This window comes from Aulonocara stuartgranti (genome assembly GCF_965226115.1).
Source record: "Aulonocara stuartgranti genome assembly, chromosome: 19".
In the NCBI taxonomy this organism is placed as follows: Eukaryota; Metazoa; Chordata; class Actinopteri; order Cichliformes; family Cichlidae; genus Aulonocara; species Aulonocara stuartgranti.
Genome location: NC_138955.1, coordinates 8,288,897 through 8,315,579, shown reverse-complemented (window position 1 = coordinate 8,315,579; position 26,683 = coordinate 8,288,897). Strand labels below are relative to the sequence as shown.

At 39.8% G+C, this 26,683-nt stretch overlaps 2 protein-coding genes across 3 annotated transcripts; one reads left to right on the top strand and one right to left on the bottom strand.

The window, feature by feature from the left end:
- Window positions 1-791: 791 nt before the first annotated feature.
- Window positions 792-16,154, bottom strand: LOC309696246 (phospholipase B1, membrane-associated-like; the record flags this gene model as incomplete). The annotated part of the gene is made up of 43 exons (XM_082517397.1): window positions 792-1,065; window positions 1,155-1,229; window positions 1,338-1,433; window positions 1,582-1,686; window positions 1,793-1,874; window positions 2,197-2,291; window positions 2,441-2,506; window positions 3,323-3,403; window positions 3,531-3,582; window positions 3,683-3,782; window positions 3,921-3,964; window positions 4,055-4,122; window positions 4,733-4,791; window positions 4,871-4,931; window positions 5,055-5,132; window positions 5,239-5,310; window positions 5,425-5,520; window positions 5,634-5,738; window positions 6,367-6,448; window positions 6,534-6,634; window positions 6,714-6,779; window positions 7,290-7,370; window positions 8,275-8,326; window positions 8,434-8,542; window positions 8,845-8,888; window positions 8,970-9,043; window positions 9,614-9,672; window positions 9,765-9,825; window positions 9,943-10,020; window positions 10,157-10,225; window positions 10,578-10,619; window positions 10,731-10,838; window positions 10,942-10,999; window positions 11,118-11,173; window positions 11,257-11,322; window positions 11,422-11,487; window positions 12,155-12,203; window positions 12,292-12,358; window positions 14,707-14,741; window positions 14,889-14,952; window positions 15,157-15,220; window positions 15,332-15,375; window positions 16,094-16,154. 43 exons carry the CDS (start codon window positions 16,152-16,154, stop codon window positions 808-810), a joined length of 3,249 nt encoding a protein of 1,082 aa, XP_082373523.1. The 3' UTR covers window positions 792-807.
- A 5,065-nt stretch (window positions 16,155-21,219) lies between these two features.
- Window positions 21,220-25,314, top strand: LOC309695925 (protein yippee-like 5). Of its 2 annotated transcripts, none has more exons than XM_082516941.1 (3): window positions 21,220-21,397; window positions 22,924-23,095; window positions 23,202-25,314. In XM_082516941.1, exons 1-3 carry the CDS (start codon window positions 21,222-21,224, stop codon window positions 23,424-23,426), a joined length of 573 nt encoding a protein of 190 aa, XP_082373067.1. In that variant the 5' UTR covers window positions 21,220-21,221; the 3' UTR covers window positions 23,427-25,314. The 2 variants fall into 2 exon arrangements, with proteins under 2 accessions (XP_082373067.1, XP_082373068.1); XM_082516942.1 differs by having other exon boundaries at window positions 21,266-21,397; window positions 22,952-23,095.
- Window positions 25,315-26,683: the final 1,369 nt, after the last annotated feature.

Below are 26,683 nucleotides of genomic sequence, written 5' to 3'. Positions count from 1 at the left end.
AAGAAGAAGAAGAAAGTGTACTTTATTGGTCCCCGTGGGGAAAATCCCTCTCTGCATTTAACCCATTCACTCAGTGAAGCAGTGGGCAGCCACTGGGCGCCCGGGGAGCAGTGTGTAGGGACGGTACCTTGCTCAGGGGTACCTCAGGGTAGCTGTTCAGGGGAATCGTATTTCAGGGGAATAGTATTTCAGCTTGTGCTGAATGAAGGGGGAAACCGCAGAAAATGTTTCTCAATGCTTGAGTAAATGTACTTTTCACCCTGTCACAAGTTTGTGACATAATCAACAGAAGCTGTCGGCATATTTCATCACTCTAAAGGGATCATAAACCATTCCTGTGTATATTTTATCAGCAGGCTCGGCCTTTGGAGGTAATAATCAACCTAACCAGCTGGAGCATTAGTAGTTTCTGTTTTGCAGTGCTTTTTCTGCACAAACAAGTGTATTAAGCTGGGTCAGGATTGAGCAGTCACACTACAGTACACTGTTTCATGAATTATTGCCAATTAACCCTCCATTTCCCACCACCCACACCATACAGTCCCACTAGTATTTGTCTCAAAATGAAAACACATTACAAGTATACACAAAATTACCACAGAAACTTAATTCAGTGTTTATTTTACTGCATATATTTATATATACATAGACATATGTATTTAAGTTACAACATTAATTTATCAAAGCAAACAGGATCATATATAACATTGTACAGTTTTGAAAAACAGCCTCATTGTCAATGTTTGAGTAGCTCTTTATCCCCCCCCCCTCCCCCCCTAGTTAGTCCCATGAAAAAACATAACAAAGTTAAAATTCTGTGCCCTTCATCTGCCCCGAAGTCATCATCTTCTTCTTGTTCTTCCTGGCTTTGTAGGAGAAGAGGAGCCAGGTGACAGCTGAACCAATCAGAAGGCCAACAACCGCCAGCACAGCAGCGAGCCATGCTTGCACAGTGTTAGGACACTTTGGATTGCCCGAGGCTTGTGGTGTGATGTCAGTTATGGGTGGTGTGGCTGTGACTGCAGGAGCCACACTGTTTATCTTTGTGAAGATGTAAGGATGTTCCTGGAACATATAAATAGGATGTCAAAGTTCAATTCCATAAACCTGTAAGAAAGCTGCAATAAGAAGTGCTTCTGCAGCTGATTCCTTACCTCAGTGGGACACTTGATTCTGTCTCTGCCATTTGAAAAGGCGTTATACGTCTGTTTTTCCCCAACTGGTTCCATCTAGAGACAAAACCACAAATGCATGTCTGTTCAGCATAAATTGCAGGGAGATGTTGTAATTATAAAGGCAAACAGTTATCCCTTTACTACCCACATTAAAAGACTCACCATGTTATTCCACACAGCTACAGCCATGTCAGCATGTCCCCGTTCACTGAAGTGGAAACAGTCCTGGGAGAAGTATGTGACATCAGGTTGGCCTTCCTGCACGAGGGAAAACACACAATCATCCCTGTTTGTGGGTAAAATGCATCCTGAGCACTGACAGACGTGTTACTGTCCGCAAACTAAATGTTTACATATAAATACATGTAGAGCGTAGTGGAGGGTGATGCGCACACGGAAGACTTACAGCATTGAAAGGTAAGATGGTGCTTTTAAAAAAAGGCTGGAGAACCACAGCAAAATCCTCTTTGTCGTCATAGCGACCTCCATCCAACAATTTTTCGGTTTCAGTCTGGGAGTAACAGATGGCTGATGTTATTAAGGTAATGTAACAATCCTGATTCATCAACACTTGTTCAGAATCAAACATTTTACTATCAAGGCTCCAGCCTGCTAACCTGGTATTCCCGATTGATTCGTTTTGCTTCTGCCAGCTCTGGTGAATTCTCTCCCGGGTCCAAGAAGCATCGGCAGACAAACCTGGGGATACACAGGGAAAAATCACTGATTTGTTATTCATTCTGGTATGAGGCAGTTGTGTCATACAATAAAAATTATATCTGATATTCTAGTTTTTCTCAATAGACAGTGCAATGAAGAGGAGGGGATCTACAGGAAAGGGCCTCAGGTCGGAGAACCTCGGCTGTTGTATTTAGCCTTACAGCATATAGTCGCTTGCTCAATCTATCACCTAGACCTGATGTCTTATGACAGATTCCCTAGATATAGACGAGAAGTGATTTAGACTGCCTTGTAATCAATGGTCTTATTCATGAAAAGTTGCTTAGATTGATGAACATACTGTTGCACCACACTGCACCCTAGGGTGTCCTTATTGATCTTGCGAAGACCTTCAATTTCCAGGATCCCCAGCACGTTCACAATCGTCCTGGGAACCTACAATTAAAAAAAAAATCATAGAAGAGTGGAGCTAAAAAACTGGATGAACCCAAATATTTTTTTGGTTCAGAATCTCTTAAAGGTATCTTCACTTATGAGCTTACTATATAATATTATTCTTTTTACGTCAATAAAAATAGTCTCACCTCATTGTACAGCATGTCCAAGCTTGTCATCATATGATAGCTGTAGTTCTTAGGTGAGTGCATGGCCTGTAGTTTGGAGAGATGCAATCAATAAGGCTATTTATTAACACATGAACTTAGTTCAGTTCAGCCACGACTTTTTGCCCCACCCACCACACCCCATTAGTGTTTTCTTTTCTTTTTGTTGTAGCCAGCAGCATAATTAAGGCAGATATGAGGGGAATGTGGCCAAGTTTGAATCCACCAAGAGAGAGCCATGCAACATGTAAGAGCGCACTAGCAACAACTAACCCTAAGCTGTCACTACAGTCTCAGAGCTCATCTTAAATTGATGCTGCACTTTGATATTCTGCTTCAAAGCACAAACATTAAAAGAGAGACTACCCTGACAGTGGAGCTTGAGGGGTGTAATGGGAGAGGGGGTGTGGGGTGGGTTTAAAATGAGAAAGGAAAAAGCGGGAGCGAGCAAGACAGAGACAGGAAGAAGAGAGTCTCGGTTGACTTCTGTGTTGTTTATGCCTCTTAGAGAACAAGGCCTGTCACTGTGTTCTGTGTGCTTGTTCAACGCAGACATAGGCCGGGGTAGAGGAGGGAGGGGGTGATCTGTGTTGCAGGGCTAAAGCGACAGAATGTGCTTATTGAAAACAAACCATGTCTGCTCTCATCCCTGTCTGACACAATAAAACAATAAACGGGGGGGGGGTGCTCACAAGGCTTAATTATTCTGCTCCAGTGCTTAGTTCCATTTGGGGAGTGATGATATCTCGAGAGGGCGTTTAACACCACTGGATGTTTAAGCACTACACTTGCAGAGGGAAATAATTTTTTCCCTTAGAAATGCCCTTCAAACCACATTTCCTGTGACGACTTAAAGCAACTCACCCGATCGTTGCAGTATTGACACAGGTCATTCCCTCCGATGAAGAGGGTCACAAGCTTCCAGTCGTTCTCAAAATCCACGGCCTAGTTTGATTGGTGGTGACAGATTCAGAGAGACAGGTTTAATTACATGTGTTTTCCCGCAGAAAACGTGGCAAGGCTTGAGACAAGGCTACATTAAAAATCACTTGGTAATGCATGTTAAACTCACTGGGTCCTCTTTCATGGCATCAATAAGGCTTCTGACCTGTGCAGGGATTTGTCTGCATGGAATTGCACATAATTAGCCCATGCAATGCTTCCAAGATAGCATAGTAATAAAGCCGTTTATATATCTGATAACACGTCAACGTCAGAACTCACGATATTTTAGCGCCCGATACGGCCACATTGAAACCAGCCTCCTTTTTTCCTGTCCCCTTTGACATTCCTTGGACATCAGGATTAAACTTCTTAAGGATATCTAAAGTATGTATTATAAAAAAGTTAGGGTACAGAGTTTACTCAGTTAAAGACAAAATACAATTTTTTGTCAGATTATTTCTGCCATCTAGTGGTGCTTATGTGCACTACAGTTCAACACAGGAGGTTTCTGACTTACTGGGTAATGTTGTGACAGTCTCAAGAGTATCATCACCTCCAATGCTAATAAAAAAAATAGGCAAACAAAGAATGTGTGTTTAGAATGCAACGTTTATACTTTATAATGTGCAAAGTATTGTTTTGGTCTCTCACCTCCACGACACTCCTCTGTACTCAGTACTTAGCTCCACCAGACTTTGTGATTTAGCACCAAAGGCGGCCTACATTTGGGAAAAGGTGATTTTACAGCTGAATCATTAACAGAATTCCCCCGTTTCAACCACTCTCTCATTAAGTTGATATTACTCTATCTGTTTATACATTAACTGATTTATAGGTACCTAGAAAAGGTGTGATGTGTAACACTGTTATTACCATTATAAATTATTACAGATTAATCTACTCGCTATTGGTCCCAGAGACCAAAAAATGTGCCAGTGAGTATTTTTCAGCTCTTAAGTACTTGAAAACAAAGAAAATCCGTCCTTTAGACAGTAACTCTGTTACTTTGTCTATTAGTGACGTGATTTATGAAATATTACAGTATTAATGGGTTTTTCTGGCATTCAGTTTTTATTGTAGAAGCAAGTACGTTTGATTTATTTAGAAACTTTGAAATAAATTAGATTTGCAAGAACTGAGAACAAACAGAGAAGAAAAAACAAGACGCATAAACCACAGGCAGATAACTGCATAGCTGCCAAATAGTTGACTATGGCTGTGAGAGGCAAATGAAGGATTTGGATGAAAAACAGTGAGCGGAAAATTTTGGGAGTTATTTAGAGGATTTATTCAGTTATGACAAAATTTCAGTCACGCTCTTGAGCTTACCGTTAAAGAGTCTCCCAGAGCAGCCACTACCTTGATGTCTGCTGGTCGCACCTTGTGAGCTATTAAAAAAGTCAACATGAGTATATTTGACATGTAATCACTGTATTTCAGAACTGAATTATAACACAGGATGAGCACCTGAAGTGGGCACAGAGTTGGACGGTGCCGTGTTTGAACAGGAGAAGTCACTCCCCCAGTTCTGTAATATGATAAAGATATATTTCATAATTAAGACTCAATCATTTTCCATTGTGCATAATGTAAATAATAAATGTTTGCCACAAGTGTTTGGGGGGTATGAAACACCTAAATTATAACCTACCTGGACTGGAGCAGGAGTGGGTGGTGGGCCTGGAAAGGTGTAGCCGCTATTAACAGCCGTCCTAATGAATGGGACTGTCTGTATTTGGAAAGAAAAATGGAAATTAAAAAAAAAAAAAAGCTAATGAAAGCATAAAAGTAATAACATAATAATGCAGAATGTTGAGATTTAGATTCATTTTTACCTCAGAGGGACAAATCAAATCAACACCAGCTGTGAAGTTTTGTGTAGAAGTCTTGCTGCCCAGTGGCTCAAGCTAAAAGAGCATGAAAGTCAGTTACTTAGTATCAGAGAAGTTAAATAACAAAACAAAACAAAAAAACCCGCATGGAGAAAATTTTGATGTCATAATGGCCGTAGAAACTCCTACCATATTGTTCCACAGACCACGGGCCATGAGTGTGTGAGCTTTCTGGCTGAGATGAAAACAGTCAGGGGCAAAGTAAGAGCGATCGGGCCGGCCGTCCTTTTATAAAGAAGCCAAAGAAAGGAAGACTTTTTTTTTTCAAGTTAAACAAATTCCTAAATGAAAACAAAAATATTGTAAAAGTGTGGTGTTTCACATTTGTAAGACATTACCTGTAACTTGGGAAGAGAAAGCCCTCTAAGGAAGGGCTGCAGTATCACAGTGAAGTTACTATGCGTGTCATACCGCCCAGAGTCAACGAGCTGTTGCATGCCAACCTGAGAGGACAGACAGTCATAAGATGACCTCACAAGAATAAAAAGCAAATAAAGTTTTTGACTTTGCAGTGACAGTTATATTCAGTGGACAATGACATCATAATATCGCCCTCTTTAGCCTTTAAAAAGTCCACTTATTTGTTGTAGCAAGCTTTTAAACCTCAAGATAAATTCATTATGACCTCATGAAATTGTTTAAAATACAGAGGTGTCTTTAATTTTTAGTCATAATTATTCAGTTACTATACAATGCAGCTATTAAACCAAAGAAACAAAGAATCTGTTATTATAATTGAAATCTACTTTCATTCCTTAATAGACTGACTGTAGAGTCAGTCTATTTATGCCTTTGAAAATGCTGCTGTCAGGTTTAGTAAGCTTGAGAAATGTGTAATGCACATAAGAAAGCACAGAGAATTGTAATTATTTAGTTTATTTATTTTCTTTCTGTATTCATCTCTTATTTTATCACTTTACTCCAGAGCCATTATTGTAAGCAGTGGAGGAGTAAATTTTGTTTTTTTTCTTCAATTTTTTAAAATTGTACAATGACAAATAAAGGAACCCTGAACCTTGACATGTGGAAATTATGGAAAATCCTTCTTTTTAACTTCTTTCTCTTTCACACCTGGTAGCCTGTGTTGTAGGTCTCAAGCATCTCGAGTTCAGCTGATCCGTCTTTAGGACTCAGGGCACAGGAGCAAAACATACTGGAACATAAATGCACAGAGTGTCAATTAGTGCTTTACGATTTTTGGTCAAACTGTTTGTCCAACACAAGAAAATATTGCTTACTTTGCAAGCCAAGTTGGACACCCCAAAGTCGAATCACTGTGCAGATCACGTAGCTGTTTGACGCTAAACAGCTCTACCAGATTAACAACGGCACGAGGCACCTGGAAAGATTTCGACATTGAAAACATTCAGGGATACTGAATGGCTGTGGCAGCAAGGTGCAAGAAGATGAGAACATACTTCACGGTGGAGTATGTCTAGACCTTCACTGATCCGACGGACCACGTTCCTGGGTGAGTAATAGATCTGTAGGGGGGAAACAAAATCTCTATTACAAAAGATCCCAAGCATAAATGTGAAAAACAAATATCTGGTAAATTATTGAATTAGTTATTCCACTGAAACGTACAATTAAACTATTTTGATTATAATTTGAATGCCGAATAATTTCTTCTAGCTTCACTAATGCAGGAGTTGGCTATGATTACTTGTCTTTAATGATTATTTTGGACTGTTAATCAAGTAAAGCAAGCAACTTTTGAGCCTTTTGTCTCTGAAAGATTGTTATGATAATGAGGATAATTTTAAGTTGTCATTAAAATAATAAAATATTTTGGATGAACAACATGAAAAATATCTCTAAATTTGATTTCGACCAAAAATTGACATTTGAAATTTAAACTATATTTCTAACAGCTTTTTTTCTTCTAATTCAGCAGTTTATGGCAGTTCAATGGTATGAAACCGCCTGATTATGATGGCAAAGTAAGTAAGTACAATATATAAAACAACAAAGACAACATGTGGAGCGCTTACAGTGTCCTTGCAGTAGTCGCATATGTCATTTCCACCAATGAACATGGTGATAACTTTCCAGTCATTGTTGAAATCGATACGCTGGAGGACATAAGAGGTAAAGTTCTGTGTTTAATTTGTTCATTATTAACTTAAAGCTGTGACAAAATACACATGACACTGTGTCTGAATGTACACCCACTGGCCACTCTATTAGGTACACCTGTTCAACTGCTTGTTAAGACAAATATGTAATCTGCCAATCACATGGCAACAAATCAACATGTGGCCAAGGTGATCTAACTGAGTGTCAGAATGAGAAAGAAAGGTGATTTAAGTGGCTTTGAATGTGGTATAGTTGTTGGTGCCAGTTGGGCTGGTATGAGTATTTCAGAAGCTGCTGATCTACAGAGATTTTTACACACATCCACTACTAGTGTTAACAGAGAATGGTCCAATGAAGAGAAAATATGCCATGTTGATGCCAGAGATCAGAGGATAATGGCCGGACTGCTTTGAGATGATAGAAAAAGGAACTATAGCCACTTGTTACAACCAAGGTCTGCAGAAGAGCATCTCTGAATATACAACAAATCAAACCATGAAGCAAAAAGGGCTACAGCAGCATCAAAAGATCTCACAAAGTGCCACTCTTGTCAGCTAAGAACAGGAAACGAATGCTAATGCTTTATGAAAACATGGATCCATTCTGCCTGGTATCGACAGTCTTGGCATTTTCTTGGGTCGGCTTGTGCTCCAATCCAATAAACCATCTTTGTGATGTGGTCGAGCAAGAGATCATGGATCATGGATGTAAACCAGACAACTCATGATGCTGTCAATATGGAGCAAAATCTCTGAGGAGTGTTTCCAGCATCTTGTTGAATTCATGCCACACAGAAATAAGGCAGCTCTGTTGGGAAAAAGAGGTCCAACCTGTACTAGGAAGGTGTACCTAATAAAGTCCCCAGTATGCATATTTCTCCTGCAGTTATTGCTGACTTACCGAATCGCTTTTCATTTTGTCCACTAGGATGCGCGCCTGTCCTGCCATGTCACTAGAAATAGCAACAAATGTTATCTTTAAAACTTGCTGATTATGTTTTTTTCGTATAGCATGCTGCAAATCCTGCTAAGGTTGAAAGTAAGTACAAATGTGACTTACTCGCTCTTTGCTCCTGGAACAGCCTGATTGAGAAAGGCTTTAGCATCGTTCTGTCCACTGATTCCTGTAGAGAATCCAGTCACGGAGGGGGAAAACTCCCTCAGGATGTCTGAAAAAATGATTAGAAGTTAAAAAAAAACAACCCTCAAATAATGATTTAATTGTTATACTCTTATATTGTAATTTAGTCATTGTGACAGCATTTAGATTTCTTAAGTATACAAAAGTGCCCTTTCATTTTAGCAACCAAACTCATTTTGTTGATTCAGGTCATTAGATTGCATAAAAGATAGGCCTGTTCAAGCCTATATCCTTTAGTGATGGTGATGAGAACCACAATTTAGTTTAATAAGTGAAATACAACTACCATTTTTTCAACTTCAAAAACATGAGTGCAAAATAGAGACATACTGGCCAGAGTTGTCACAGTGGCTATGTTTTGGTCACCACCAACGCTGAAAGTTGCAGAAATTTAGTTAGTTTTATAAAGTAACTCTTCCAAAATGTAAACAAATTTGTATTTTAACTTGTCTTACCTCCATGACAATCCTCTGTACTGATTAAGCAGTAACAACAAGTTATCTGATTTTGCACCTACGCCATTGGCCGCCTGCAGGAAACATCAGATGCAAGACAATAAAAAGCCGGGCTAATAAAACCCAAAGGAATGAATTGGTTGGTCCTGCAAGGTACTATACCATAGGTGTTAAACATATGGCTCCTGGGCCACAACTAGCCTGCCTTGCATCCTATTCTACCCCAAATGTATAAAGATTGCAGAGAAGTCATTAATAACTGCAATTTTTCAAGAAAATCCAACGTGATTACAAAAAATTGTAAAAGTATGACAGTAAAAAAGTTAAAAACATAAAATCATAAAATACTTTTATGATTGTTTACTTCTAAAATATTTTTTAATGAAGGTTTTATGCCTTTTTAGATCTAGTGGGTCTGTAAATTAAGTGCAAATGAGAGATAGAGTTAATTATTTTTCTTAAGAATCAGACTGCTCACCCTTTCCTACCTTTGAAATTATTTGTTTATTAAATTTTAATGTTTTTGAAAATTATTAGTATTATCATTATTATCATTACCAGTAGTAGTAGCAGTAGTATTATTGATTTTACTGTTTGGACTCCCATTAGATGAAATTGGGCTGTAGGAGAAGGGAAACACTCACTGTTAGAGAGTCACCAAGCGCTGCCACCACCTTGATGTCTCCAGGTTTGAGCTCATTAACTGTACAGTGGAAAGAACAATGTGACTGAGCATGACTGGACTGAGAAACATATCCCTCAGTGTAGTAGTGGAATTTAAAAATCATTTCTCACCCGATGTGGGTACGGTGTTAGACTGGTTACGGTCTGTGCAAGGTATCTCGGTACCCATCTCCTAAAAAAATATACTCAGGTCAGTTTATCTACAGATTTAAATTATCTTCTTTACTTTATTTCTTTCTTTCTTTTCTTTCTTCTTCTTCTTTTTTTTTTTTACATATCTGACTCTTACTTGAACTGCTGCTTTGTTGTAAAATTCCCCCACTGTTTCAGGAGGGGAATTAATCTGTGTACGCAGGAAAGGACGCTCCTGGGATGAGAACAGAAAATTCACAGTTTTAACAGTTTAACATTGAATTTTATAACTTAAAAAGTCTACTCTATGAGATGAAAGCATAACACATTAACACTTCAAAGGCATTTTTCAATAGACTGCAGTGACTCACCTGGTTAGGGCAAGGAAAAGTTATGGCATTTCTGTCTGTAACCTTGGGCTCACTTGTCAGTGGCTGAAGCTGGAGAAGAAAAGGTCAATGAGTGGTTAAGATTTGGGGTTATATGTGCAGCTATTTTGCATCCAGCAGCCTACAAAGTACAATCCACTCATCTGTGCATTCAGAGTGAACAACATTGAGAGGAATCATCGTGTAGATAATCCCGTGAAGTAAATCATTAAATCTTTTGTCAGGCATATTAACACTTTAATCTGTGTTTAATCTGACACTTGTTATTTCTGGCCTTTAAATTGAAGGGATGGTTTTAATGTCAGAATAAAATGAATTTCTAGAAGTCTGCTGCTCTTTCACACTGCCTATTTTCATTTTATACATTTTCCTTTTTGCATCTAAGTGTGGTTTAAGAACTTACCAGGTTTGTCCAGAGTTGAATAGTCAACTGGTCAAGGCTAGACTGTGTGGAAGCACATTACATATGCAAGGTACACATTAGTCAGCAATATTTGATGAGTTGTTAATAAAGGAAAGATTATGCAACGTAGCTGATAGGAACAATGTTACTTACAGAGTCTGATTGGGGCTCAAGGATAGTGGGGGCTGAATGCAACATAACAGTGAAGTCTGCACCGTTGTTATTCCACTTTGGATTTTTGAAGACATGGCTCAGAGTATCCTGAAAACAAATCCCAAATAAAATAGTCAGTTAGGCAGGAAAATATGTCAGAGAGAAAAAAAAAAGGATGCACAGAAAATGCATTTATTTACAAGTAGTTTACCTGCAGTGCTTTCAGGAGAGTTGCTTTATATAGGCGTTTGGCATTACACTCACACGTGCTACAAAATTAAAAACAATCCTATAACTGTACATGCATAACACAGAACAGACTTGAAACATGTTTTACATGAGTTTTTAACACGTTGCTTTTGGTAGATTTTTATGGGAAACACTCACTTATCTTGCTGATGATATCCACTCCAGGTGACCACATGAACTAAAGTACGATGCAGCTGTAAGCATACACCCAGAGTGTTATTTTTGATTGCCAATCCATATGTTCATGGAAAAACTGAATCCAAAAAAAGGACCATACCCGTTTCTGCAGTATCTGCAGAGCTGCTTCCACTTCTTGCACTGCAGCCTCAATATCTTCTTCAACCTGAAGAACAAAGAAATGGCAACATTTTGTATTTTTTCCTTTTCGTCACATGCGGCACCAAAAATAGAGCCTCAGCAGAAATTAAACAAGAGATCTTACATGTGACGAACAGGCACATATGAAATCTGCGGGCACAAACAGCAGCACAAGCTTCCAGTCTTCCACCTGAAAGGACATGCAGTATAATGTATGAGTGTCTAAGTTATTTCTTTTTCATGCACACTTTGTTAGATTTGATTTTCTTGGATAACACAGTGCGTCTCAGTTGGGCGAATGCTTGCAGTTTATGAACTTAACCTGTCATTGTTCACATCTACTCAGAGAAAACGTAACAGTTTCCATCAATCTCACATTGACTTTCTGTTTCTGTTTGATGCTTTTGTTCATTCCTCTCGTTGTGCTTCATAGGATTTTATATATGACTGATTTTCACTCATGCGTTAAAATGTCTTAAATTAAAGTGGCCTCATTTATCAATACGTTTTTATGCCTGTGAAGCTCTTTGAACCTCTGTATGTGATATTGGTTATAAAAATGAAACTTAAAATTAATTAATAACTGTGACATTTCACCACCAGAGACATTCCTGAATAACCATGACTGGGGGATTTAAATTAGTTAGTGATTATGGGAGTACCCAAGCACACCATGTCTCCTTGTTGAGATATCAAGCTGAGATTGATGTTTTAGTGAAAGTATCCTGTCATCTGTTTCATTTGTATTTATGTATATGCCATTGTTTTAATAGTGGATAAGCTCATTCACTGTAAAGGTCACAGAAACATTCAGATGTTTAAAATGCATAAATTAATATGACAGGGGTTAATTCTACCTGATGTGAAAGGGAGAGTGAAAGATCCTCGGCTTCTTCCAGTAAACTCCTGCAAACACAGAAACTCTCATGTAAAGAACCCTGCATCTGTCTTCTTAAACAGTATTTATCTGTAAAATGGGCATAATGTGTTTTACCTGGACTGTGATGAGCTCTGAGCTGATTGTTGAGCAATCACCGTGGGGTTAAACATGGACAGCAACTCTATTCAAACCACAAAGACATTACAGTGAAGACTGTGGTAGGCGTTAACACACAATAATAATGTACAGACAATGTACATTATGACATAGATGATAACTGACGATAAAAAGAAAGCTTGCTTTCTTTTATGTTCATGTGAACTCAGGGTCACTAACCAATGTTTATGGCCCCTATCTTATCCTTACAGATAAAGGAAACTATATGTTTATTAACCATGACCTTGAACTGAACTATTAACTGTAAAAGTACATAAAACATAATCACAAAGGCCTTAATGATTTGATAAGCATTTTTAAAAAAAGCTTTAATCCACTTGAAGTTGGCAGTGAAAGGTGAAATGATAAAGCAGGTTTATAGTGGTTAACTAAAACAAGTCAAGTCAAGTCAAGTCAAGTTTATTTATAGAGCACATTTAAAAACAACCAAGGCTGACCAAAGTGCTGTACAGTAAATACAGATAAAAATACAATAGAACACAATTTCGTAATAACACCTCGCTGATAAAAATAAAATAAAAATATATAAAACAAATAAATTAAACCTTTCTAAAAGCCAATGAAAAGAGGTGAGTTTTAAGAGCGGTTTTAAAAGTTTCTAGGCTTTTGGAGAGTCTGACGTGAGGAGGTAAACTGTTCCACAGTCTGGGTGCAGCCACAGCAAACGCCCTCTCTCCCTTTGTCTTTAATTTATACCTGGGAACATCTAAAAGCATCAGGTCGGCTGACCTCAAAGATCTCCTGGGGCGATAAGTACTAAGGAGTTCTGACAGGTAAGAAGGTGCAGTGCCATTTAAAACCTTAAAAGCCAGCAATAAGATTTTAAAATCAATCCTAAAGGCAACTGGGAGCCAGTGGAGAGAGCAGAGAACCGGAGTGATGTGGTCTCTTTTTTTTGAACCGGTCAACAGGCGAGCGGCAGCGTTCTGCACCAGTTGAAGGCAATGTAGACAGGAACGATCTAGGCCAGCATAGAGGGAATTGCAGTAGTCTAGCCGTGAAGTAATAAAAGCATGGACCACTCTTTCTAGATCGTTCCTGCAAAGGTAAGACTTGACTTTGGCTAAAATCCGCAAATGATAAAAAGATCCCTTAACTACAGAGCTAATTTGTTTATCAAGTTTAAAAGCATTGTCAAAAATAACACCAAGACTCTTAATGGAAGAAGTGCAATCGGAGGTTAGGGGTCCCAAAAAGTCAAGAGAGAAGTTGGGATCTTTAGGAAGCCCAAACACAATGACTTCAGTTTTGCTTTCATTAAGGTGTAAGAAGTTAAGAGTCATCCAAGTCTTAATGTCAGACAAGCAGGAGAGTAGCGGCTGCAAAGAAACATTGCAGTTCAACCTCAGAGGGAGGTAGATCTGAATATCATCGGCAAAGATGTGGAAGGACACATTATGTTTACGGAGCACATCGCCCAGAGGGAGCAAGTACAGAATAAACAACAGGGGGCCTAGTATGGACCCCTGAGGTACGCCACAGGTTAAAGGAGCTCTGGGAGATGACAGTTCACCAAGGTGAACAGAAAAACTCCTATTATTCAAATAGGACTGGAAAAACTTTAAGACAGTGCCCTTTAAACCGACACAATGTTGAAGGCGGGATAGCAGTATGTTGTGATCAACAGTGTCGAAGGCTGCTGTCAGGTCCAGGGTTACTAAGACAGCAGCACAACCAGAGTCAACAGTTAAAAGCAAATCATTAAAAACTCTCAGAAGGGCGGTTTCTGTGCTATGCCGAGCTCTAAAACCAGACTGGAACTTCTCATAGAGATTGTTATTGTCAAGAAATAGCTGGAGCTGCGTGAGGGCGGCTCGTTCCAGTACTTTAGACAGAAAAGGGAGGTTGGAAATGGGCCTATAGTTAGAGAGTAGGGATGGATCTAGATTAGGCTTTTTAAGGAGAGGTTGAACAACAGCGTGCTTGAAGGGTGTTGGAAAACAACCAGAACTGAGGCAGGCATTGATCAGGACCAGAAGGAAAGGTCCGACTGAGTCCAGAACCTGCTTCAGAAGCCGAGAGGGGATAGCATCGGTGGAACAGTTGGTAGAACAAGATTAATGGTCAAGTTCTAGGCCTGATAACATAATAGGAGATTTAAATGATATAATAATAATTAGTTGGGAAATTATTAACTTTGAAACCATGAAACCGAAGTTCAGTCATAAAGTAACAAAGTATTTTGGGAAAACAGTTTTGTGATTACAAATACTACATGTAAAAGTAATTTCAAAGGTTAACAGTTGATAACCAATGTGATTATTTATATTAGATTGCATTGTACATTTTTCATTTTATACATTCATCTCTTGATATTTGAAAATAGTACAACTGGCTGTAAATGAGACTTACCAGCTAGTCTACTGATAATTCTGGAGGCTTCATCCCTAAAAATGAAGACATACACATTGTATAAGACGGTGGTTGTGTTCAGTTAGGTTTACTTTTAAAGCCACAGTACGTGCTGACCCATTCAGTGTTCATTCTTCAGTATTACTTACATAGATTTGTGCTTTTTTTGTTTTGCAATATACCTGTTTGAATCTGGTATTCCCAAGGTATAAACAGTGGTGATATCAGTAGGTGTCAGAGCATGAACTGGTGTTGGAAAAGCAAGGAAATGAAATGTCAGCAATCTCATAATGCAACACTAGAAAATATATTTAAAAGCAGACCTATTATAGAAGGATGAAAGTAGTGACTAAGCGCCTTCAGGCAACTGTTGTTGTGATTTGATGCTATAGAAATAAAATTGAATTTTAACTCAGTGCCGTCACTGATTATGTCTGCAGGGAGCATTACCTGAAGAAGATGGAGACAAGTGCGGTGGTAATGGTGAGCAAAGTATGGACATGTACATTTCCGTCTGAATCACATAAAAAAGTCTGTACATTAGTACATTACAAGAGCAATATACAGATGATAGTATAAAATATGAATGTGCAGACAAAAAGGTGTGATAACTGGAAAAAAGTACCTCTTCTGTTTTTACTTTTATCTGGTCGCCACCTTCAACACCATCTAGATGGGTCGTAAGTCAAAATTAACACGTTTAAATTTCTAAAATACTGAAATGAAACCAAACCCATGAAATTAATCAGTAGAAGTTAGGCGGTTTATAAAAGTTGAAAATCTTAAATTAAAAAGAGTTAATTAGGTTAAAAAATATTAGCAGGTAACAATAAAAAAGTTGCATTTTTCTTATTTTAATTTTGTAAAACTCTTTGAGATTTTTAGTGAATAATCAACTAAATTAATGTTTGCGCACTCCAAATCTAAGCCAGGTGGAGAGATGACTGATTGGCAAAAAAACTCATATTTATTTGAGTTCTACTTTATTTAAAACAGAAAGATAAAGTATTAGCTTTGCTGGGATAGCTAATACACTCTCTCTGAGTGCCCTCATAGATGCTTCTCAGATTTTAAAATTGCAACTTAACAAGACTTCTGTGTAATTTACTACATTTGCATTTTCAACCCAAACATTTTATACTCAGTGTATAAAGTGTACATCAGCAAACACGAGATAATTCTAGTATAAAACACAGCTTAAACACAAGGCACTCTGTAAAGGAAACAATGCTGTCAAACTGGTCAAATTAGGTAAATCATGCATGAGCCAGCAGTGACCGCTCAGTCAAAAGATCATTCTGATTTCAGCTCATGCTGTGCCTTCTTGCCCTTAAAATTCGCTACATAAGTGAGCACATTAAAGTAGTCCAACCTGTTCAGTACTTACCTGAATATGTCATGCATAATCCAACAAGGATAGCCACAATCAGGAGCGCAGCTCGAGCCATGATGTGGTCAGAGTGTTTTCCACGCTGGGGAATTTGTGCAGTTCTTCCTTATTTACCTTTGAGACTCAGAGAACGAAACTCTCACTCGCTGTAAAAGTGCAGCATATCAATAAAGAGTGTGGAAAAGACCGGGATTCCAGAGAGAGCAAAGTTTTAAAAGGCAAAGAAGGGAGCCAGAGAGGAAACCCTGTCAAACAGAAAAGAAAAGAGTCCTCCCTGCTATGTTTGTCCTTTACACATCTGCTCTTATTCTCTTTTATAACCCCTTCTTATCAGTTTATCCAAATGACAATCGATCACATCCCTTTCTCTATCTCTACAGCTATAATTGTGCTGTGTCACCTATTGGGACACATAAATCAAAGGACCATGATATGAGTATCAGTTTTTGGACTTCTAAGTCAGAGATTAAATACCTTTATATAACAATGACTGGCATATTAGTGAATCAACTGAATGAATAAAATCCATATGTCGTGATTTTAGGTAATTTTTTGTGTGTAATTTGCTTATTTTAAACCAAATAACTATTCTGAAGTTAAAATTTTACCAGTTTCTGTTCCATTATGTCATGGAAGGGGTTTGTGGACACAATGACACATCGTGAGGATCACATTAATGATTCACAGTAAAACTCACGTGGGTGTAAAGACACAACTAAGAAAATTATTTGCAGGTTTATAGTTTTCTAGCTTTCAGGGATGATTTCTGTGTATTTTAAATATGCTGCCCCACAATTTATAGTTGGACTAATGCTTCACTTTGTCGGAAGACGGTTCTTAACCAATAATGATGAATGGGAGTTCCTGGTGTTGTATGTGTTTCACCCAGGTTATATAATTTTATGCTGACAACCAGCAAGTTCGCTTTTGGAGATGTTTTGAGATATGATTAGATTGCTAAATACTTTATGAGTTGTGTCCTTTGAGATGGCTGTGCAGATAGACCCGACCCTTGGAATCAGTGCAGGATAATCAATCAAGATATCTTGATGTTTTCGAGTTGTCAGGAGTTTTCCATCAAGCAAAACATTTTAGGTTTATAATGTTATGACATGTTGTATCAAAACAGGCATAAACAGCCAGGTTATAAATAAGGACAAACTGAATAACTAAGCAGAAAAAGATAAGAAACAGCTTCACTAGAGATCGGGACTTTTTTGATCTATGAAAAATGGAGCTAGTCCAGTTGACTGATATCTTACTTACACACACTACATATGTGTTACAACTGCTGATTTAAGGATGTTGCATTTTGGAGAGCCTGAAGGTGTATTGGGAAGGAGCTGAAAGAGCTAAGGTCTACAACTTCAACACAACTGCCTTCTTTTTTCATGTTCACCCAGTTCTCTCGCTGCTGCAGCTTCTCATATTCCATATCAGTGGAATATGGTAGCTATTGGATCTGCAGAAAAGTGTGACAAAGAAGGTGCTTAAGAAGTACAGCCTTGGAAAGACTCACAGCTTTGGCCAGCCGCTTGAAGAGATACACCAGAGAGATTGAAGGTGTTACAGAGTATAGCATGGTGGAAAAGGATGGAGAGAATCCCCCACTAAGCTTTTGGGTTGGCATTTCTTTAGATTTTGTTTTGTATTAATTGCATGCTTTGGTGTTTGTTTGTGTTTGATGTGAGGTGTGGGCCACACCCATGTGGGAGTGGAGATTCTACTCTAGTCCAGCTGCCAGCTATTTGGAGTTGAATACAGGGAGCAGCTGATTGGGGAGGATTGGAGCCCTTCTCTATAAAGGGGAGAGGAAACAGGAAGTAGGGGTTGTCGTTGTTTTTTTTAGTAGGACATTAGTGTAGCAGGGAAGCCTCGAAGATCCAGGATGAAGTGTGCACATTTTAATGGAAAAGATTTTTAACCTGGCCTGGTTTTGCTTTTAAAATAAACTGAGGATGTTGGAGGGAGGACTCATTCTTATTGGGATGTGAGTGGATGTGCTGGAAGGCAGGAAAACAAACACTGGACTGGAGACTCTCTGTGCCCCTGACAAGGAAACTGGACCAGTTTTGGGGAAGTTCCAGCTCCCAGGATGTGATGTGGAGACCCAGCCTCGAACGAAGTCAGGCCTGAAAAGGCTAACAACCCTGACCGTGGTGGCTTTGGGCCTTGGATTCCTGGCCAGAGTTGTGTCTTCAGCCAGTAGTTTTACCCGGAGAAAGAACAAATAAATCTTGTGTAACCCATTACAGTGTGCGTGTGGTGGTTCGTTACTGGTCAATATTAGAGCTACTACTTTCTTGTACGGAGGCCATTTTGGGCCTTACGTAACAAAGGCATGAGAATAAACCAGCTGTTCTCCACAGAATACTAAAAGAGCATATGGGAGAAGGACACAACCCAATACTCAGTGGATGGTGGATCTGAGAGCAGACCACAGCAACCACCCTGAACAGGGTCCAGTAGCCATCACAGTGGCAGACATCCAAGAAAGGGTCTCCAGTATGAAGAGTTGGACAGCACCAGGCGCCGACGTGGTTCACGCCTACTGGCTGAAGAAGCTGACTGCACTCCATGAGCGTATGGGAGCACAAATGAACCAGCTGCTAATTGACGAGAGACCCCCGGAATGGGCAGCACGGTGGCACGGTGGTTAGCACTGTTGCCGCACAGCAAGAAGGTCCTGAGTTCAATTCCACCATCAGGCTGGGGTCTTTCTGTGTGGAGTTTGCATGTTCTCCCCGTGTTTGCGTGGGTTCTCTCCGGGTACTCCGGCTTCCTCCCACCGTCCAAAGACATGCAACTTGTGGGGATAGGTTAATTGGATAATCCAAATTGCCACTAGGTGTGAATGTGCGAGTGAATGTGAGTGCGAATGGTTGTCTGTCCCTATGTGTTAGCCCTGCGACAGACTGGCGACCTGTCCAGGGTGTACCCTGCCTCTCGCCCTATGACAGCTGGGATAGGCTCCAGCGCCCCCCATGACCCTGAAAAGGATAAGCGGAAGCGAATGGATGGATGGATGGACCCCCGGAATGGCTAACTGAAGGCGGGACAGTCCTGATGCTCAAGGACCCCCAGTACGGTCCGGTCCCATCCAAATACCGGCCAATAACCTGCCTCAGTACTACATGGAAGCTCCTGTTGGCTAAAATGAACAGGCACATGGGTCAATACGTAAGCGGGGCACAGAAAGGAATTGTCAAGAAAACCAGAGGCGCGAAACCTAGCAGTCAGCCAAGACTGCAAGACTAGGCTGACCAACCTGTGCACTGCCTGGATTGATTACAAGAAGGCCTATGACTCAATGCCCCACACCTGGATCCTGGAATGCCTACACCTATACAAGATCAACAGGACCCTAAGAGGCTTCATCAGGAACTGATGCACAATCCAGCACATAACAGCAGGGTGCAAGATGCAAGCAGGCAGGGCATACATTGAACGCCATTACCAAGTGGCCGGCATAGTGTACAGAAACATCTGTGCCGAATATAGCTTGGAAGTCCCGAGGTCAAAATGGGAGACGCCCCCAAGGGTGGTGGAGAATGGCCGAGCTAAGATCCTGTGGGACTTCCAGATACAGACGGACAAAATGGTGGTGGCTAACCAACCGGACATAGTGTGTCACGGTTCTGGGTCCGTTGGACCCAGTATTTTGAGTTTATTGTGTTTTGATTTAAGTTTGCATCAGGGATTGTGTTCTTGTTCTCTTGTCGTGTTATGGTGATGATTATGATGTCTATTATTAGAGTTCCATGTTTCTGTTTATCTGGGTTTAAGATGTGGGTTTAGTTTCATATGTCATTTCCTGTCTGTCTCTCGATGTCGAGCCTGCGTGTGATGTTTTATTGTGAAGGTCTGCGTCTCATGTGAGTGTGTTCAGTTTTACCTCTGTCTCATCTTACTGATTGTTCCCAGCTGTGTCCACCACCTGTGTGTAATTCCCGTGTTTCTCTGTGTGTATTTAAGTCGTGTCCTCCGTCATTGTAGTTGCTGGTCCGTCTGTGTAACCACCGTGTCTCACTCGTGTGTTCACCCTGCTGTCTACCATCGTCTGCCTCTGCTCGCCCTGCTTCATGTTCATGTTCTGGTTTCTGCGCTATAGTTTAGTTGTTTCCCAGTATAGTTTAGTTCGAGCTCCATTTGCTGTTTGTCCTTATTTTGTGCTCAATAAACCACCCTCACTTCTCCACTACTGCCTGCGTTTGGATCCTCCTTCATTTCCTCCACATGGCTCATCCCACTCACCGTGACATAGTGGTGGTAGACAAATAGAAGAAGACAGCCATATTGATAGATGTAGCGATTCTGAGTGATAGAGACATCAGGAAGAAGGAGCACAAGAAGCCTGAGAAGTACCAAGTGCTCAGAGAAGAGCTCAAGAAGATGTGGAGGGTGAAGGTAACAGTGGTCCCCATGGTAATAGGAGCACTAGGTGCGGCGACTCCCAAGCTAGGCGAGCGCAGTCCTAGGTACAGCTAAGATACAGTGCATGACCCTCAACCTTCCAGGCCTCTGGTAGAGGAACCGAGCTTGAAGGATAGACTGCTGGGGGGCTGGGGCGACCGTGGCTCAGGGGGTTGGGAAGCGTATCTGTAACCGGAAGGTCGCCGGTTCGATCCCTGGGCTCTCTGTCCTGGTCGTTGTGTCCTTGGGCAAGACACTTCACCTACCGCCTACTGGTGGTGGCCAGAGGGGCCGATGGCGCGATATGGCAGCCTCGCTTCTGTCAGTCTGCCCCAGGGCAGCTGTGGCTACAACCGTAGCTTGCCTCCACCAGTGTGTGAATGTGAGAGTGAATGAATAGTGGCATTGTAAAGCGCTTTGGGTGCCTTGAAAAGCACTATATAAATCCAATCCATTATTATTATATTATTACTGCCCGCAGATCAGAGTTACTGTAGTTTAGCTTTTCTTTATTTATTTGGTATATTAAAATTTTTGTTATATCCAGATATTATGTTTGTTTTTTAAAAAAAAATAAGCTTCAGTATTATTTTTTAACGATTTTAATGAGAACGGAGCATATTTTTCAGAAGTTGAGAATAGATGTTATATGCTGACACCTGGCGGAAAACCCGTATGTCGCTGCTGCAGAGGGAGCTACGTCACAAACCGGATGTTGATACTAGTTTGGAGCTCAGCTCAGAGGACAGGAACAGCTGAAAAAGAAAAACAAAGCCACGACGACGACAACGGTATAAACAGCAGATGTGCGACTGAAATTTACTTTAAAAAGTCGGTGACACCATCGCTGGGCACGACATTTTGTGTCACCAGACCGAATTTGAAAAGGTAGGCAGCCGTCATTTGGAGTTTAGTAGAATTATCTGTTTTGTGGTCGCTTGTTGACTCTGTTAGCTGAATGGCTAACCTGGCGTTAGCTTCCATTCACACGCTGGCTCGGTGCATTTTTACGAAACCAGTCGGTTAGGTTATCTAAAATCCCAATGAAAATCCTCTGAAGTATTCTCTTTAGGTAGCTGGGAAAATCTCTGCTTCGTTTGTTTTCCATTATTCATAATTGCATCGACACCATGCAAAGCCCAGCTGCCATCTACAGCCAGTATTACTCATAACAAGGCATCCAGGAACAAGAAGTACTTCTGTGGTTGTAACGACTAAAGTTTTGAAACAGGGAGAAACTGTGCCAAGGCGACTGGAGTGCTCTTTGTTAAGATTATTTACACCTTAGTTTCCACATGTTCCACTGACAAACAAACAAAAGAAACCAAATTTTATACAAAATAATGGGAATTGATGAGCATTTTTCAGAGGGCTGGGATGATGTGCCACTGATCCCGGTTCTTACAAAGCCTGACCTGAGATGAGAATAGAAAAGACGAATGAAAAATTAATGAAATGAAAATGTTTTTATCCTATTTATAGGAATTTTTTAAAACATAGACGGATGTATTAAGCTTCTGTAAGCAGTTATATAAAGGACAGTATTTTTGATAATAAATTAGACAAATGGGCAAAGGCAGCTGTTTGTAATCAAAGTAACAATAAGCAAGTTGAAAAAGCCATTTGATTCTATTTTTTGTGGCTTTTTGTCTCTTTGCTCCTTCTTTTTGTTTATCTCGATTATTATTATTATTAAGGATTATATTTGTGTTTTAAGGGAACTGAGAAAACAGTACTTTTTCTCAGTATCAGTAGAAACATTCATGTTTTTACTGATACTCTTTCAGTGGCTGTGCTATCAATTTTACCAAAGTATTGTATTATGTGTACAATTCAAAACATAGTTAAGAATCGTAAGCTAGTGCATTCATCTTCCCCAGTCCATATAGAGAGAACGCATAATAGATTTTTGTGATAATAACAGAAACTGTTTTTTTGTTTGTTTGTTTGTTTTTCCATAATCATGCTTAAATTATGCTTATGCCTTAATATCTCTGAGAACAACCCTTTTTTATTTGGTACAATTATTTTGGATATTTCAAGTTTCTTTCTTTCTTAACTTGTAAAACAGCTATGATAAGTGAGTGACTGAGCTCAGATAGTTTTCCACATATTCCTAAACAAACAAATCTTTAAAAAACCCAAGTTTTAATGTATTTATTTTTATTTGATGAACAGAGATTGAATGACTCCTTTATATATGTGTATTCAACTTGTATTGTTAATGATTGATTAAAAAACAATTCTGTGTTGTGGAACATGCCAGAAAAAAGTTAGAGACTGATATGCATTATTACTTTGGCCAGCTAAAGGGTATTATTTTATAAGGGGTCACTTTCTTCATACTGTTTACAATCAGTCCAGAATACAGTCTTAGAATACATAGCGTACTATTTAATTTTCTCATGTTTTAGCCTTAATTTAGTCAATCCCGGTAAACAGACAATGGGGCGCATCTTCTTGGACCACATCGGCGGAACACGTCTCTTCTCTTGTGCCAACTGTGACACAATCCTGACTAATAGGTCTGAGCTAATCTCCACACGATTCACAGGAGCCACAGGCAGAGCTTTCCTCTTCAATAAGGTACAGTGAAATTAGCCATGAACACACCATCTGTGACATGTTTCTCTAAACCAAATGAAATACAGGCATTCATTAGTTATACTTTAACTTAAACTCCTCCCTATAGGTGGTGAACCTCCAGTACAGTGAGGTGCAGGACAGAGTGATGCTCACCGGCAGACACATGGTGAGGGACGTCAGCTGCAAGAATTGCAACAGCAAGCTGGGTTGGATCTATGAGTTTGCTACTGAGGACAGTCAGCGGTACAAGGAGGGCCGGGTCATCCTGGAGAGGGCATTGGTTAGGGAGAGTGAGGGCTTTGAAGAGCATGTCCCCTCAGATAACTCCTGAGTCCTTGAAGTGGTATTAGGTTGAGTGGGAAGGCTCAGTCCTGTGCCCTCCTTTCCTTCTCCTTTGCCCCCTTTGCCTCTGTGCTGCACACCACCACCTGCAGACTTAGTGGTCAGTGAAGTTCTGGCTTCACCCTCCCACTCCCCTTCTCTCTCTGGCCAATGATCTTAGATCTTTGCTGACTAAAAGATTGGTGTGCTTGATCTATTCTTGCTGAATAGACTTCCCCAAAATACCTTTTGATTGATGTATCACAGGGCAGTCAATTGAAACAGCTGGAAATGCTCTTAGAGAGTTCGCTAAAGCATTTAAGCACTGTCTCACACACAGTTGTCATCACTGATCCACAAGGCATGTGCCACACTTTCATGGTAATTAAAATACATTCATGATAATACGCAGATCAGTCACATTTTAAAGAATATTTGCTAGCTGTTTTATTTGTTTGTGTAACAGGAGCTAGTGGAGCTTAGTATGATCATTATCCAGGCATGGGCAAAGCGACCAGCCAGTGCTCCATACCGCTGTTAAATGAGCCGAACATACTGGTTTAGTGGTATTTGTGTTTCCGTATTGTGAATGTTGACCCAATGTATCTGTTACTGGTTGCACTGAATGCATTCAATATCATGATAGTTGATTATGTGTCAGTTACCTTTTCTTCGCTTGCAGTGTAGTGGATGTAATTGTGTTCTCATCCCACTGATACAGTGAGGACTGCACAGATTGATGTCATATTTAAGTATTCATTGTTGTGCCTGAACAGTAGTTTTCTTTAGATTAGGCTCATTATTTTAAACACATGACGTATTTCAAATGAACAGAGTAGACAACCTGTTTACTTCAGTTCCACCTGTGTTTAGCTTACCATGGATTCTGTGCCTCTGCGTGTGAAGAGCAGCATGCCACTTTAGTGACTTGTCAGGAGCATGTTCCTTTCAGCCGTTCGCCTTCAGTGTGACACAGTGCGTCTGAAAAATGATGGAGACATTCTCTGACTGCGTGGCAGCTTAAAGGAAAGGATTTTTAGAGAATAGGTCAAATTTGAAAGTCGCTCAGTGATTGTGTGGGACAAGTGTACAGGTTTTGAAGGAATAACTAAAAACACAATGCAGTGGGCATTCATCAAACAGCATTTTCTTGAATCTAAAAATATGTTCAGTACTGTATTTGACCATCGTACATGTATTTAAACCGTTAAACATATCAATGCAAATGCTGCTGAGCTACTTTCAGGTTTGTGACACATCCTCTTTATAATCCTAGGCTTGGGGCATGTTTGGTCATAAGATGAATCGCTTCTTAGAACACAAAGCCAGGCAAGCTTTGAGTATTTATCTTCAAAGTCAAGCCCTTGCTGTTGGAGTAGGCCAGAGCCTGCATTTTATATTGTCAAACTGTAAAATAAAATAATTTACTTGACATTTGAGGTTAATTTGGGACTGGGTTGGAGCACAGCCACCCAGCCCTGATGTTACCTTGTTTATGCTTTGGGCGTTACCAGAATGGTCCAGCCTTCACTAATGACACTTAATGTTTTGCTTGTTTTTTGCAAGGTCATGCTTGACGGTGCAAGTTTTAATTTCCAGAAGACAAAAAAAAATATCCAGGACACTGAAACCACTCATGTTCCAAAGTCAGTGCAGTGTACAGCTAGTGGCCACAATTGAATATCATCATTTTGTTGTTCACGTTTAGCATTTTATTGATAGCAATTGTTTTTACTTTATATTATCTGATTATTGTTTTATTGATCGATTATGTTTATGTTATGACATATTTTCTTGTTTGGGGGATTAATATGATACTTGTTTTCCTCTATGGCTATGGCTAGATTTTCTCTGATGTGATTTCTAAATAAAGATGTAGTACCTGGGTTTAAACCTTATGACAGTATTCACTGAATATTTTAATGTATTAATGCTCTTAATAGAAGGCAGGTGTGGTTGTAGTTGCTATCAATTGGCAAAACCTTCTTACGTTAACATTTCTGAAAATGAAAGACACATTGGGACATGAAAATACCAGGATTTGGTAGGTGCCATCATGATCAAAACCTAAGCATTTCTCCGCTAGGTGGCAGCAGAATACAGAGAACCAGGTTAAAGATGTTTTCCTTGGTAGGGTGATGCTGAATCCCTTGCCTGCCTCTGACGTAAACCTGCTTGGCAAGATCTGTAGAGCGTCACTGCAGTCTGGCAAGACATATTAGAGATGTTATTCCCTGAAGCAGATAAAAACAAATAAGAGAACTCAAAAATGATATATTTGATTAGATGTCTGACACTTGAAAATATTTACTTAACCGTTAGAGAAAATGTCATTTAAAAAGGAAATCAAGAATGGACCACATCGAAACAAGTCCCATTTTAATCCCAGCTATTCACCACTCAGTATGAATCACCCACGATGTAAAATTTGACTGCATTTGCTTTATAAATAGGAAGTGACGACTAACTTCTGATCCACCCACTAATATTGCATCTCCGCTGTAGAGTTATTTATAGCTCAGCTCCTGTAGGAGGGCTTCTTTGTTGGTGTGTCTGTAATGGTCTGTGTCACTGTGGTGGAATCAACAACAGGTCTGCTTTTCTGCAGTCACTCCTGCAGGCACAATGCACTAAACCCAGCTCAAACAAATATTAAGTTAGCTGAACACAATATACTTTTCTGATCACGGCTATTTTCGTACCCATCGTAGTTGCTTGTTCTCCATTTTTTGATGGATGTGCGAGGCTTTATGGTTTCCACAGCTATTTACACCCATTTAAAAGCTGGATAGAACCAGAGGCAAAAGTGAGACTCCTAGCTCCAGAGAAGTCACAGTGCTACTTTATAATTCAGTGACTTCGGCTGTGCCTAACCTCTGGATTGTCTGCTGCAGTCATTATTGAAAAAGCTATCCGGCTAGATAAGGATAATTACACTGTCTTGATCCTATTAGCCTGCATGCAACTAGATAGTCTAGATGTGACAATCTTTATGTAAGATGGCTGTATTTCTATTTGTACAAGTGCTCTAGGGGAGAAATTTGGGATACTGAGTTTCCTGAAAACTTTGACCCCAGATGCCTCCTACATATCCATCAAAGTACTGTTCTAATAAAAGAGTCCGACTTTTGGAAGCTAATCTAATTGAGAGAAAAAAGGTAGATGATAGCCTATGCGAATCATCCATCTTCCTTCCACCCACTGTCAAACCCATCAGGGCAATTTTGAAGTTATATTCAGATACAGACGAAGATACATTCAGATGAA

Bases quoted from the DNA above. Each gene is read 5' to 3' on its own strand.
- LOC309695925 (XM_082516941.1), top strand. From the start codon at position 21,222: ATGTTGATACTAGTTTGGAGCTCAGCTCAGAGGACAGGAACAGCTGAA. The intron at 21,398-22,923 runs GTAGGCAGCCGT...CTCATGTTTTAG, and splicing joins ACCAGACCGAATTTGAAAAG to CCTTAATTTAGTCAATCCCG. The intron at 23,096-23,201 runs GTACAGTGAAAT...TCCTCCCTATAG, and splicing joins GAGCTTTCCTCTTCAATAAG to GTGGTGAACCTCCAGTACAG.